The sequence below is a fragment of the Vipera ursinii genome (assembly GCF_947247035.1).
Source record: "Vipera ursinii genome assembly, chromosome: 1".
NCBI lineage: Eukaryota > Metazoa > Chordata > Lepidosauria > Squamata > Viperidae > Vipera > Vipera ursinii.
Window position 1 is genome coordinate 359,687,139 of NC_139512.1, and position 15,397 is coordinate 359,702,535.

The 15,397-nt window shown below is 40.4% G+C and overlaps 1 protein-coding gene across 2 annotated transcripts in view; it reads left to right on the forward strand.

Annotated features, from left to right (window-relative positions):
• The window catches only part of MYO1C (myosin IC), a 51,197-nt gene extending 37,466 nt beyond the window's left edge, over positions 1–13,731 (forward strand). The window contains exons 29-33 of one of the 2 annotated variants that reach the window (XR_014493908.1): positions 816–886; positions 1,121–1,218; positions 12,076–12,175; positions 12,292–12,543; positions 12,814–13,731. Coding sequence is in view for 1 of the 2 variants with exons in the window: in XM_083375034.1 (XP_083231160.1) it covers positions 816–886; positions 1,121–1,218; positions 12,076–12,175; positions 12,292–12,318 (296 nt within the window). In the remaining variant the exon portion in view is untranslated. Of the gene's footprint in view, positions 1–815; positions 887–1,120; positions 1,219–12,075; positions 12,176–12,291 lie in introns of both variants that reach the window. The other variant, XM_083375034.1, reaches the window with a different exon arrangement.
• Positions 13,732–15,397: the final 1,666 nt, after the last annotated feature.

The following is a 15,397-nucleotide window of genomic DNA, read 5'->3' on the forward strand; positions in this document are numbered from 1 at the left end:
AGCTGTGCAGGGCCCGTGTGCGAAGGGTGCAACAATTTAATTTAATTTAATAATTTGATTTCTATACCGCCCTTCTCCCCAAGGACTCAGGGCGGTGAACAGGGCAATACACAATAAAAATCAGATACAAAAATTAAAAAACCATTAAAAACCAATTAAACATCATGCCCATAAAATCAATACATATTAAGTTAAAAACTAATTTTAAAAAACCCAACCCCACCCCGTCAGACCAGGCCAGCTTTTTCGAAAAAGAATGTTTTAAGATCGCGCCGGAAGGAGCGAAGGTCGGGGGCCGTCCGGAGCTCAACCGGTAAGCTGTTCCAAAGGTCTGGCGCGCCCACAGAGAACGCTCTCCCCCTGGGGGTCGCCAATTGGCATTCTTTGATCGGCGGCACCCTGAGGAGGCCCTCTCTGTGGGAGCGCACTGGACGGAGGGACGTTGACGCCGGTCGCAGGTGTTGCCGTAGGTAATCCGTAGGTAAACAATGCGCTGCTCCAGCAGGGAGACTGGCGCCCCTGTGGGTGCCAGCCCTGCTGCCAGACAGACTGGCCCAACGGCTGGCCGAGAGTTCATCTGACCTGATGGACGAGCTGACGACTGGCCTCTCGCAAGGTTCTCTGCCCAGGGCTTCGCTGGAGTCAAGTGGTGTTGGCTGCCCAGCACATCCACAGAGGGAGAAAGCCAAGGCGGAGGTGCCCAGCCTGGCCTCACCTCGCAGAGCTGTGTGACTTGCAGAAAAGCTGCCTGTCTCTCGGGTGCCGGCAGCCGAGAGCCAGGGGTTGCGTGATTCACACCCTTTCGTTTCTTGCAGGCATCTCGGTCAGCAGCCTGAGCGACAACCTTTTTGTGCTCCACGTGCTTCGTCAGGACAACAAGCAGAAGGTAGCTGCTCGGTGTGCCCTGCAGCCGCCACAGAGGCTGGTGTGGGTGTGTGTGTGTGTGTGTGTGTGTGTGTGTGTGTGGAGTGGCAACAGCATCTCCCTTCGACGAGGATGAGGAGGCATCACCCATTGGACACGAGGTCTTGCCTGCCTAGGAGCCCCTCCACTCCCTGACTCCTCACCATACCAGCAACCTTTTAAAACCCCTTTCTTCAACTTTCTTTTTTCCCTTCAGGGAGATGTTGTGCTGCAAAGTGATTTTGTGATTGAAACTCTGACTAAAATTGCTGTAAGTGCCAACAAAGTCAACAGTGTTAACATCAACCAGGGCAGGTGAGTTTAAGCAATATAAACCTGTTCTTCATGAATCCAGTTCTGTGGCCGCTGCTGCGTTTGGCTTTGGTGCTGCCGCCCCTCCTCCCGTGCTCCCAGCAAGGATCAGCACTTTTCTTTTTTTTTCTTTTTTTATAAATAAGTCTTTATTTACATTTCATGTTAAAAACACACACCATACACCAACAAAGACAAAAAAACATATACAATATACAGAAAACGAAGAAATCAAAAAATTGGAAACCATTTTAAAAAAATCAAATTGTATCTACTTCTAAACTGACAATTATATTCCACTCGCTAAATCTCTTATAACTATCCAACTCCAAAGCTTATTCAATAACAAAAACTATATCACTTCATTTTTGACCAACCTCCAAGCCACCCTCATTTCTTTAATCTTTTATCCATCCAAATATACCATTTATTCCATAATAGAAATGCTGGTGTCTCTTCTTTACCCTTCAACTTCTTGGTCAATGTGTCTGCTTCTGCACAATCAAGTATTCTCCTAATTATAGCTTCATCCGGCGGGGTATGATTTGCCTTCCAAAATTGAGCATACCCCGTCCTCGCCGCTGTTAAGATATGTAAAACCAAATACCATATTCCCTTCTTAATATTTCCAGGCCTGAAGCCAAGCAGATACGTCTCTGGTTTAAGATCAACTAAACACCCTGTGATTTCCTCTATCCATTTTTGGATCCTCTCCCAATATCTAACCACTTCCGGACATGTCCACCATAAGTGATAATACGTGCCAGTCCCTTTACCACACTTCCAACGATCGGCTGACAATCCGGGAAACATTTTGGAAAGTCTAGCCGGAGGGAGATGCCATCTATAAAGCATTTTGTATATGTTCTCCTTATATGACGTGGAAACCACCAGCCTCATATTAATCCACCAAATCTCTTCCCATTTCTCAAGTGGAAGTGCATAACCAAAATTCTTCCCCCAGGCAATCATTGCGTCTTTTACCACCTCCTCCCCTACTACCCTGATTAGCAACAATTTATAACACTTAGATATCATCCCTTTCTCTGGACCCAGCAGAATCTTATCTAATTCCTGCAGATTCAGATAAATACCCCTTCCTTCCTTATCCTTCTTATACCTTGACTGAATCTGCAGGTAGGCCCACCACTCCAATTGAAACCCTTGCTGAGCCAGATCTTGTCGCGTTTTGAGTTCTCCCCCGCTATCTAAAAGTTCTTTGTAAGTTGGTCTTCTTCCCTTCTTGAGTAGGGTCGGATGGGTCAAGGCTTCCAAGGTTGATAACCAACACGGAATTTGCGCATAGTACTTGGCCCTTATCTTATCCCAATTCCGAATCAGTATATCCCTTATGTAATGACGAGTAAAATGTTTGCTTGGAGGAGTACCTTCCCGCCAAAGAGCAGCGTGCCATCCCTGCAACAAATCAAATCCTTCCAAACTCAACAATCGATTATTCCTTAAACATATCCATTCCTTGCCCCAAACTAAAAGGGCAGCCTGATAATAAAGTTCCCAATTCGGCAGGCCAAGGCCCCCTCTTTCCTTGATTTCTTGCATCATTTTTTCCCCAATCCTGGGCCGTTTCCCCTGCCATATGAATCTAGAAACTACCCACTCTAACTCTTTGAAAAAAATCATCGAAAGTTTAACCGGTGCTGTCTGGAAAAGAAAAATCCATTTCGGCAAAATATAAGATTTCACCGTGGCTATCCTTCCTAATAATGACAACTGTATTCCACCCCATTTTCCCAAGTCCATTTTTGTTTGTATCAGTAATTTAGAATAATTATCTTCCCTAATACTTGAACATCTTCCCGTCAACCAAATTCCTAAATATTTCACCTTCTTCACAATTTTAAACCCTGTAATGTCCTCTAACATCTGTTTACTTCTATTCGAAAGATTTTTCGCTAATATATTCGTCTTATCTTTATTTACTTGTAGACCGGCCACATTTCCAAATTCCTCAATCCTTTTTAGTAATTCCGTGCTGGATTCCAGAGGGTTTTCCAAAACAAAAACCATATCATCTGCAAACGCCTGCAGTTTGTAAATTTGGTCTCTTATCTGAAGCCCGGTAATCCTCATCTTTCCTTATTATTCTCAATAGGGGTTCTAAGGTTAAAATAAATAAAAGTGGGGAGAGTGGACAACCCTGCCTAGTGCCCTTACAGATATCGAATTTGTCAGTTAAATTCCCATTTATCAACAATCTCGCTTCCTGCTTAGTATAAATTGCTTTAATCATATTACAGAATTTAGCCCCAAACTCCATATGTTCCAACTGACACATTAGGAAGTCCCAATTTACCTTATCGAATACTTTTTGAGCATCGATAAATATTAAAGCTAATTGTTTATCTGGTCAGCTTTCATAGAGCCTTGGTGGAGCAGTGGGCTAATGGCTCCTTAAGTAATACCAGCTGCCTGCAATTAGTGCAGGTTCGCATCCCACCAGGCTCAAGGTTGACTCAGCCTTCCATCCTTCCGAGGTAGGTAAAATGAGGACCCAGATTGTTGGGGGCAATAAGCTGACTTTGTAAAAAAATGCCGCTGGGTGGGGGCAAAAGCCCTAATAAGCAGGCATATACATAGAATGAAGGCTATTGCTAAGCACATTGGTTTGTGCTTCTTAGATTGTAAGCCGCCCTGAGTCTTCGGAGAAGGGTGGGATATAAATGGGATTAAATATATATATATATATATTGTTGCAAATATTTTATAATCTGAATTAAGAAGGGATATTGGCCTATAATTTTTAATATGCTTTGAAGGGGAATCATCCTTAGGGATCAAACTAATATTTGCCTCCAACCAAGTTTGCGGGACTATAGCCTTATCCAAAATTTCATTAAATAGATCTTTTATATGTTTTCCAAGCGCTTCCACTAATACCTCATACAATTCTGCAGGAATTCCGTCAGTGCCTGGGGTTTTTTGACATTACCGCTTTTTCAATTTCTGCTATTGTTATCTCCTGATCTAAGGCCTCTTTCTCATTAGGAAGTAACTTAGGAAGGTCTGACTCCGTCAGGTATTGTTTAATCCTCTCCTCAGGAACCCTTTCTTCCTGATATAATTCTGTAAAAAACTCAATCGCTATCTTTTCTTTCCCTTCTTTATCCCCTATCAGTGTCCCCCTCTTATCCTCTAACTGATCAATTCTTCTACTTTCCTTCCCTTTCCTTATTCTATAGCTAAGCCTTGGTGGAGCAGTGGGCTAATGCCTCCTTAAGTAACACCAGCTGCCTGCAATTAGTGCAGGTTCGAGTCCCACCAGGCTCAAGGTTGACTCAGCCTTCCATCCTTCCCAGGTAGGTAAAATGAGGACCCAGATTGTTGGGGGCAGTTAAGCTGACTTTGTAATAATGCCGCTTGGGGTGTGTGAAAGCCCTAATAAGCAGGCATATAGATACAATGAAGGCTACTGCTAAGCTTGTAAGCCGCCCTGAGTCTTCGGAGAAGGGCGGGATATAAATGGAATTAAAATTAAAAAAAAAAATCTCCCTGGCTTATTGGCATATTCAAAATAGTTCTGCCTCGCCACCCTAATTTGATGTGCTATTTTCTCTTGATCCACAAGGTTGAGTTCATGCCTCCAAAAATCCACCTGCTCCTTCCCGTACACTTTCTGTGGGTTTACCTGGAGAGCCTTCTCTGCCTTAGTAAGTTGCTCAGCAATCTCCCTCCTACTTTCCTCCTCCTTCCTACGTTTAACTGCCATCTGTTTTATTATCAAGCCTCTCAGATAAGCTTTAGCCGTGTCCCAAACTATTCGTAGGGGCATCCCTTCCGTCCTATTTTCTAAAAAAAACCAGACTCATCTCTTGTTTAATTTTTTGTACAAAAACCGTATCCTTTAGAGCCTCCAGGCTCATCATCCATCTACTCCTCACTCTACTCCCCCTTATCAACGTAATAGCCACCGGGTTGTGATCCGCCCATTCGTTTGTCAAAATCATGGCATCTTTCGCATAAGATATCAGCCCATCCGACAACCATACCATATCCAACCTAGACCACGAGTTATGCCTGGGGGAATAGTAGGTATAACGTTGAGAGGCCGGGTTAATCTCACGCCATATATCCCTAAGGCCAGATTCTTCGCACATATCCCTAAATACTTTGGGCAAGATCCTCCTATCTTTTCCTTTTTTCTTCTTCAAATCAACCCTCCCTGTTTTGTAATCCTTAGCCCTATCTACCACCGCATTAAAGTCCCCCAAGAGACACATCTGCTCATACTCCAGGTCTAATATTTTCCTTACCTCCTTATGTGATTGGTTATTAGTGTTTTTGCTTGAAATTAGGTTCTAAAGGTTGTGAAGATTGGCCCCCCTCCCCGCTCAATGTTAGTTTAAAACCCTTCTGATGAGCCAGTCAGAATACATTTTTTCCAGTTCTTTTTTTATTGAAAAGTTTTACAAAGCTTTATCATACAATCTTTAACTAACTCTGATTCTGAATCAATTTCTATAAGAGCATTATATAATCTTTTTATATGCAACTGACTTTGATCTCTAATTTGCTTTTTCAAATTTTCATCAACTTTTATTATACCAATTTTCTGATCTTCTATCCATCTAGCTTGTAGTTGTGTAAACTGAAACCAAGTCTGTACTATCTTTTCTTCCTTTAAAACATTTAAAGGTTTCAGTTTCAAAATATTCCCTTCCATCCTAAGAAGTTCTTTATAAGTAATCACATCTTGTTTCTGCTCCACATTTATATTTCCTATTGCATGTCTGGGTATTGCCCATATAGGTATTTTATTATTTAATATATATTGGTACTTTTTCCAAACTCGGAACAAAGCGTTCCTTAAAATATGAATCTTAAAAATATTATCCACTTTTTTGTCATAAAATAAATACGCATGCCATCCATACAATAAATCATACCCCTCAATATTCAATATTCTTTCATTTGTTAAATTGAACCAATCACTAATTGTTGATAGAACAACTGTATCATAATATAATCTCAAATTGGGCATCTTCAGACCCCCTCTCTCACGTGCATCTTGCATTATTTTAAGCTTTACTCTCGGTCTTTATTAACACCTTTTTGCCACTCATTTAAATATGCATCTTTCTTAAGTATTGGTATCATTTGAAACAAAAATAAAATTTTTGGTAAAACATTCATCTTCACAGCTGCTATTCTCCCCAACCAGACAATTGTAATTTTTCCCAACTGTTAATCTCCTTTTGTACTTTTTGCCATAACAATTCATAATTATTTTTATATAATTTCACATTCGATGCTGTGATATATACCCCCAAGTATTTCACCTTTTTTACTATTTCAAATCCTGTTGATTTTTCTAACGCTTCTCTTTGTTTTATGGTCATATTTTTTGTTAATATTTTACTTTTTTGCTTATTAACTTTAAATCCAGAGACTTGTCCATATTGTGTTATCACATCCAATAGTTCTAAAACCGATTGAGTAGGGTGACTTAAAGTAACAACCAAGTCATCTGCAAACGCTCTCAATCTGTAATCTTGATGCCTAATTTTAATACCCTTTATCTTATTTGATTCACGTATTTTAATAATTTCAATAATATTTCCAGTGATAGAACAAACAATAATGGTGATAAAGGGCATCCCGGCTTTGTTCCTTTTTCAATTTTACAAATTTCTGTTCAATTACCATTAACAATTATTTGTGCCGTTTGCTTTTGATATATTGCTTTAATAGCCTGTAAAAAATAATCCCCAAATTCCATCTTTTCTATTACTTTCAATAAAAATTGCCAATTCAATTGATCGAAAGCCTTCTCTGCATCTAAAAATATCAATGCGGCAGAGACTTGGTTGTTTCTTTCCAAATATTCCAATAGGTTAACAATTTGTCTTACATTATACTTCATTTGTCTACCAGTTATAAACCCCGATTGATTGTTATGTATCACTTGTTGTATTATATTCATTATTCTATTTGCCAAAACCTTAGCAAATATCTTATAATCAGTGTTTAAAAGAGATATTGGTCTATAATTCTTTGGTTGACTAAGATCTTGATCCTCCTTTGGAATCAATGTTATAAAAGCTGTTCTCCATGATGGGGGCACTACTCCCCCAAGTTGAATTGTTCTAAATAGGTCTTTCAAAGGCTCCACCATTTCTGACTGCAAATTTTTATAATAACTAGCTGTCAATCCATCTATCCCTGGTGATTTGCCCAATTTCAACTGTTTAATTGCTAAAACAATCTCTTCAGAAGTTATTAACTGATTCATTCCATCCTGCTGTTCTTGAGTAACCTTAGGAATTTTCACCTCTTGTAAATATTTATCTATATCTATACTTTGAATTGTGTCACTTGCATATAATTTAGAATAAAATTCTGAAAATACCTTTCTGATAATATCCTGTTGATAAACCTTTTTGCCTTTATATTCTATTTTCTCTATTATCCGAGACTTTTCTTTTTTCCTTAACAAATAAGCTAACCATCTACCTGGCTTATTAGCGTTATCAAAAGTATTATGTTTAGAGTATCGTATATTAGTTGCCACCTGGTCTGCCATCAACATATTAAACTGCCCTTTCAGTAAGTTAATTGTTTCTTTCACTTTCTTATCAGCTGGGTTCAAGATAAGTAACCTCTCCTTCATCTTTATTTCCTCTTCTAACTCTTTTCGCTTTTGTTCCTTTTTGCGTCTATACTTGTTATTCAAATGTATTAGGACTCCTCTCATATAAGCTTTACTTGCATCCCAGACCATTCCAATCGAGGTGCCCTTATGCATATTCATTACAAAAAAAATCTTTCATCTGTTTTCTACATTCATTCACAATTTCATCATATCTAAACAAATTTTCATTTAATCTCCAAGGTCTTGTATCCCTTTTCTCTTGAACCAGTTCCATCCAGACTGGACTGTGATCTGTTAATGTTCTTGGGCATATCTTAATTCTCTTCACCCTGGAAAGAAAATCATTGGTAATTAGTATAAAATCAATCCTTGAAAAAGATTGGTGCCTGTCTGAAAAAAATGTAAAATCCCTCTCTTCCAAATTTCGCTCTTTCCAAATGTCTCTCAATTCTAGGTCGTCCATAAGCTCAAAAAAAGATCTAGGTAGTTTCGCACGGTTTGATATTCCATTAGAAGACCTTTTTTTGTCTTTTCCTGTGTCCAAAACTCCATTCCAATCTCCCATTAAAATGCAAGATTTATAATCCCATTGGGTTATTCTATCATGTAAAAATTTGTAAAATTTTTCTTGATGTTGATTTGGTGCATATATTCCAAACAAAAGTATTCTTTCCTTCTATTATAAGTTCAATTGCAATAAATCGTCCTTGTGCATCTGCCTCAATTAATTTAGCAATTAAATCTTTCTTTAAATATATAACTACTCCATTCTTCTTATCCAGGGCAGATGCAACAAAATGTGTTCCCAATCTAGAATTTATCAAATACTTTTGGTCTGCTACTCTAATATGTGTGTCTTGCAAACAAATAACATCATTTTTATATTGTTTCAAATAATGAATTATTTTCTTCCTCTTTTGTGGTGAGTAAGCCATCAACATTCCAGGTTAGAAACTTGGTCGCCATCTTTCGCGACTAGAAGCTTTTGGAACAATTCCTGCAAACTCATATGAACCTGTTGCTTTGGTCTTGCCCCTCCCACTGCTTCCGTTTTAGTATCTTCTTGAGTTTTAATTTGATCTTGCTGTTTCTGCTGTTCTTGTGCTTTACGTCTGGCTGCTGCTCGCGTCACTCGTTGACCTCTAGGTTCCTCTATTGATTTCAAAGGCTGGTCCAGATCCACAACTAATTGTAGTTCTTCTTCAACCAACAAATTCGAACCTTCTGCTTGAATCTGCTTCTCTTCCATTTAGGCCTGTTTTTTCTCTCTGTCACTTCTTTTTTTCCCAGGAGATGGTGACAAATCTGCTTTTTTATTTTCATTAAAATAAAATTCTTTTGCTTTCCCTATAGTATTAAGACGATATCTAGTACCAAAGTAGTTGACCACTATTCCAGCCGGTATATCCCATCTAAACTGATGCTGCCTTTTTTTCAATTCATTTGCCAGAAAAGCAAACTCTTTCCTTTTTCTTAAAATTTTTGGAGGAATTTCAGTATCAGAACTTCTTGATTTTCCACATGGAACCTTTTATTATAAAAGGCTTGGATAATTTCATTTCGAATCACCCTCTTCGAGAAATAAATCACCACATCTCTTGGCAAATTCCTCTGCCTCGCAATCCAGGAGTTGACTCTAAAAACCTTTTCAATTTCCTGTATAAAATCCTCAACTTGCAAACCCATTATTGGAGCAAAGGCCTTTGCCAGTATCTCTCTCAAATTTTCCTGTTTGTTCTCCCTCAGTCCTCTAATTTTTAAAGCAAATTCCATTTCTCTATATTGTAGCATTACAGTTTCATCTTCCATCTTTTCCATTTTATTTTGAGCCTCAGTCATCTTATTTTCCAAAACAATGTTGCCTTGAATTAATTCTTCCATGGGATCATCCATATTTTGAATATGTTGTGCCAATCCCTGAAATGCCAATAGATTATCTTCCCTTATTTCTTTATTTTTAATCTGCATAATTTCTTTGATTTCTCCAATATCTTCAGACATTAACTCAAGTTTATCATTCATTTTTTCATCTATTTTTCCCATCTTGTTTTCTATTTTTTCCATCTTATCATTTATTTCTTTAGTTTGAGATTTCAAAGCCTCCTGCAGGTCTTTTAATGTCAAAGTTTGTGGGGGGGGATTAAAGCCTGTAAGTTTAATTGCTGTGCTGGCGAAGTCCCTGCACTTCTGGGGGCCCCAGGTTTTGACGGTTTTAATGACATCTTAAATCAATTTTATTCTCTGTATTCAAAAAGATTAATCAAGTCAAAATGTTTATAGTCTTGCTGTTCTCTTCTTAAAGTTCTTTTAGGTTCTTATAATTTTCTTATAGTCTTTACAGTTCTCAATATCCAAACAGCAACTTTCACTTTCAAAGCACTTTTGATTCTTTGTTACAAAGAATCATTCAGGTGCCATCTTCCCTTTCTTTTTTAAAACAACAGAAAGAAAGTTGAGATTCCAGAGTTAAAGTCTTATACTTGCTGTTTATACTGCTCCCGCATCTGCTCTGCCTGCGTTAATTCTTCAAGATAGCAATCAAATCAAGTCAAGTTCTGCAGGAGTGGATTCAGCGTCTTGCTCTGCTTTGAAGCAGAAAAATCCTCCAATCTGGAGCGTTTCCAGGCTTCCGGAGGGCTCTCACCCTTCAAGCCCCAGAGTAAACACTCTGAGGCTCTAGGGGAACTCTACCCCTACCTGGAGTCTCCCCTTCCCCTCTTCGCCCGAGGGGAAGGGTTTTCAGCCGCGGAACAGCAGATTGTCAGCTGCTCCGCGGCTTTAACGGAGTCAGAGGGCTGGCGGTCGATTTCGACCGTCCACGCCGTTGAAGCGCCACCTGGAAGTCTCTACTCTTCCAGTTCTTGTGAGGTGCAATTCATCCCTTGCTAGTTAGTAGCCCTTCATGTAGGGAATGCAGACCATGCTCTAGGAAACAGAAGTTCTGTTGACAACACCAGTTTTTAAGCCAGTGGTTCCTTTCTAAAATCCTTTGCTACTTCGTTGGATGTTGGCCTTTTGTTGAAATTATAGATGAAAACATCACTTGAGCTCCTAATTCTTTAACTTTCTTCCCTAGCTGTTCGTAATCTCCTTATTGTTTTCAGATTCATTGTTGTGTCATTAGTCCCTATGTGTAGGAGAAGAAAGGGGTAATAATCTGTGGGGTTGATTATTTTAGTAAAGTACTGTTACATCTTTGATTTTTGCTCCATGGAGACAATATACTTCCCTAGTTTGGCTGCTTGGTCTGCAGACTATGATTTCTGTTCCCCTGAGAATTGAATCTCTATCACCAATATTTGCCTTTTTTCCCCTTAGGGAAGTCTGGAATACTTTTTTCTTCCTGTCACAGAAATGCTGGGTTTTGCCTCTTTTTTAAAGGAAGCATTGATGAATGCTCTTTTGTGGGTGTTTGCATATTTTCTTCCACGGGGAGGCTATGACAGCGATTGTTCAGTTCCAGAGGGGCTTCACTGGGGTGGGGTAGCAGTAGATAGGAGGGGCTTTGCTCTTGGTTGTTGTTTTCGTCTTAAGAGTCACATGTTGGGTTTTTTTTACAGAAGCTGCTTGTTCCCTATTGGGTTTGATTATGGGTGTATCGGTTTTCTTCTTTAGGTTCATATATGGGGTCATTTTTTTAGAAGCCGTTTGCTCCCTATTGTGTTTTATTTTGCTGTAGTCTTCTTTAGGTTGGGATTCCTCACTTTGTTTATTGAGTTTCAGACTGGTTAGAGTTGCCTCTAAACACTTTACTTTTTCTTTAGTAATTCAAGTAGTTTACATTTGATACATAGGTCTTCTGTGGACTTAAGCTGAAACACATGACACACTTTGCAAGTCACTATAGTAGCATCAGCCTCTATTTCCATGACTTTTGTTTTGTTTAGAAATTAAAAAGTTCTAAAAATTAAATATTAAATATTTTCCCTGTTGCAAAGCATCAGTTTACAATACAATTACAATATTTTACAACTACAAATTCACTACTGTAATGTCAAAAAGCTAGTTTGCAGTCTGGGATGACAGTGGCCTGATTTATATAGTTGCATGCATTGCTGAGAACAGGGCCTAACCGTCAAAGAGTTGCTCCTTTGGCCTCTGATCATTCCGTGGAAGAAAGCGCAGTCCTGAGCTGGCGGGGCTGCCCAGAGACCAGCTTGAACAGATTTGCCCTTTCCTGGGGTGGCATCTGAAAATTTTTCTCCCTGGCCGTTGAAACGCCCTAACCCTGAGTCTCCCCACTTCCCCAGCATCAAATTCACAGTTGGACAAGGCAAGGAAGGCATCATTGACTTCACCTCGGGATCTGAGCTGCTGATAGCCAAAGCCAAGAACGGCCATCTGGCAGTCGTAAGTAACCCTTCACTTGCCAAAGCTGAAAGCAGAGACTTTCTTTCCTAGGCTGGGCACCCCTTCTGAGGAAAGACCCACAGCATCGTCTCTTACTGCTTTTCTCTGCACTTCAGGTGGCTCCTCGTTTGAATTCTCGATGATGGTGATGGACGCTTCTCTACAAGGGGCTGTAGACTAATTCAGTGAATGTGGCCAGAGGTTTTCCGTGGCCTCTTCATCACTTGAGGGGCCTTGCTTTGCCCCCCTCCTCTCTGGCCACCAAAGACCCTCCTTTAGCTCTGCCTTTGGTTTTCGTTCTATCCACACCCAATTCGCCGGTCAGCACTAAACAGGCTGGCAGCCATGATGCCCACAAAGAGAGTGAGGTAACCTGCAGAGTTGTCAGCAAATCCCAGTGAAATGCCAAATTTTATATGAAAATATTTTATAAAGAAATCCTTTCCTGTCCTTGGGTGCTTTGTATGAAAATATAAAAAGCCATAATGTACAGATGAAAAATTGTAAATATTTCCTCCTTGTATGGGATGTTTGCACTATGGAAATTATTTTCTTATTTCTAATTGGAGAAATTGTGATAATCCAAGAAATATTAATCTTCTTGGCATTTCTATACTCTTCCCTCTTTCCTTTCCTAGAAATTTCCCAAGACTTGGCAATTGCTGGTTTGGATGGATTATTTATATCTGCACTTTGACTTAGCCAAAGGGAGTTCAGCAATATCTTCTCCACAAACTGACCCTTATAAAAATGGCTTTTCCATTACAGCCTGCAACACAATATTCATTGTGTTGCTATTTCATTGCTATGAAATATCAAACAAAAAACTAAACAGTAAGACCTCAAAAATTACTGAAATGCATTTTTGAAAACATAGTGATTTAAAAAGTGGTAGAATCTAGATTGGGAAGTTCTAAATATTTGGGTTTTTTTAAAAAAAAAAGGTGTAAGACACTTAAGTTTGCCTTGTAACTTTTGACTATGGCTTTCTTGACATTTTCATGCAACACTGACCTAGCTTCTGCTGTCATACAAATGGGCAGTATCTACGTTTTGATTACCTTTCATGAAAGCTGTTTAAATGATTATTGCTTCATGTGCAAGCTTACTTTTAAGCACTGGGCTTTTTTGCCCAATTCAGAATTTTTAAATTTTTAATCTTACTCAGCTTGCTTTTTTCTAGCTTGAGAAATCAGTTGTTCAAGGAGTCAAGTTTATTTATTTGTCCTCTGAAAACTACACTGATTAAACTCACATTTCTGAATTGCAAAGGAAAATTTTTGGCACAAAGATTTGGGAACAAGCTGCTTCAGTGTTTACGCCTGTTGATCTGAAACAAGCTTTTTGCATTACTTACATAGAATCAGTATCACTTTGTATGTGTGCTTAATTAACTGCTGCCCAGGTTCAAAGGTGGCATTTTCCTTCCCTACATGGTGACAAGTGTTTTGTCATTTCTAAAATGGGGCCTATGGTATAGTGTACATAAGATTTAAGGCTCTGTGCAATGTGCGATATGAATCAAGATATATATGCCAAATAAATTTTTACTAAAATCCTGTTTCTTTGTTGGTTTGTTGATTGTGCTGTAACTTGGCAAATTACTTCGTAATCAACCCATACTGCCTTATTTGAGCCCATTTAAACGCGCCTCTCCCCGCCCCCTCAGTTCATTGCAGGACAGTTGCTTGGCCTGACACCCCACAGCTCAGTGCTGGGAGATGGGCAAAGCCCCCTCCCTTCCCTGCAAAGTGCATGGGGGCAGTTAGAAGGAAAAAATGAGTATGATATTCTGGGCTGGCAACTGGCCAACCAACGCCAAGAATTTGGGAAGGTTGGATGAAACTTGCATTTGTTAAATAGAATTTTATTTTCAAAATGGTGCCGAGTCGAGTGTCTGAAGCCAAAGGCTGCATCTTGCCACTTTTTTGGATTGGTCTGAGGACACAAACTTGCATAAGCCAGTTACTAACCTGGTATACGTCAGTCCACAAGCCATGTCTTAACTACTAGAGCCACTGCCCACACGCACATCCCCTTCTACTTAGGGCACTAGCAACTAAAATGAGATCCTTAGTTGTGCAAACAGGACCTCCTCTGAATTACTCCTAGGCAACTGCATACTTTTCTATGGGACCGTCCCTAGCCTGGCTTTCCAATGGTGCACCCCATCACCGCTGTAGCTAGAGCCCATCTACCCCCCTTGCTGCTGCTTGTCCTTCTTCCACTTTTTGTTAGAGTTCATGATGCAGACAGGCGTCCTTGTCTCAACACCAGAAACTTCACACTATGCAAACACAACATATTGTGCCCTTAATTGGTCCACTGAAGCTGGGCAAACCTTTGGAGCATACAGGCGCAAACGTAGCTCCTATCTGCACCTCCTGAAAAGTTAATTGCACTCCTGCCTGCTCTGGATCACACTCTGGTCTTGAATCTGAGGCTCCCTGCAGTTTTGGGACTCGAGCATGAAGAACTGAAGGCCATTAAACCATCCACTCCACCTCCAATCAGCAGCGGAAAATACCCAGGTTTGCCCCAAGTCATGGGGTACTTCCCCTGACAGGTAGCAGAGGGAGGACCAGTAGTGGTGCTGCATAAAGCGAACGGTAGCATTCTGGTCAGCTGCAACTTTAGTGACAGACGAGAAGCGATGGGGCTTCCTGAAAGCTGTCCCCTTTATTCTGCCAATTCCTCTGCCCCACTGGATCAGGACAAGGCCTTTCAGCAAGGATAGCTCGCAGACGGGACCAGCACCAGAGTGTACGTTTATGCCCACTGCTATTTGCCACTGGGAAACGATTAGCTGAAAACCTGCCTGGCTTGAGTGAAGCTTCTGGATGCAAAGTGGCAGGTTCAGCCCGCTGCTCTCTTTGGCTCTGGGAGGCTGTGTGACCCCTGGTAAACCTACAGCGTGATTCAATCACCCATCCCGCCACTTGAGAGGAGAGCCGTGCCCATAAGTCTCAACTGGTCCAACAGAAAGGGCAAGAAATCCTGTGGGCATTCAAGGTGATGGGTAAAAGTTCTAGAAAATCCGTTTTATGCCAAGCTGCCCTCTTGGCCCATCACCCTTGCAAGACATAGCAGGAGCAGCCCAAGCTGTGCCCTCAGCAGGACCCTGCCTTGCCGTGGGTGACACCCTCCCATTGCCTAGGCTGCTCAGAGCCCACCTTGGACACAGAAGCTCCAGGCTTCCTTATTGGGACTCTGCAGGGCTGC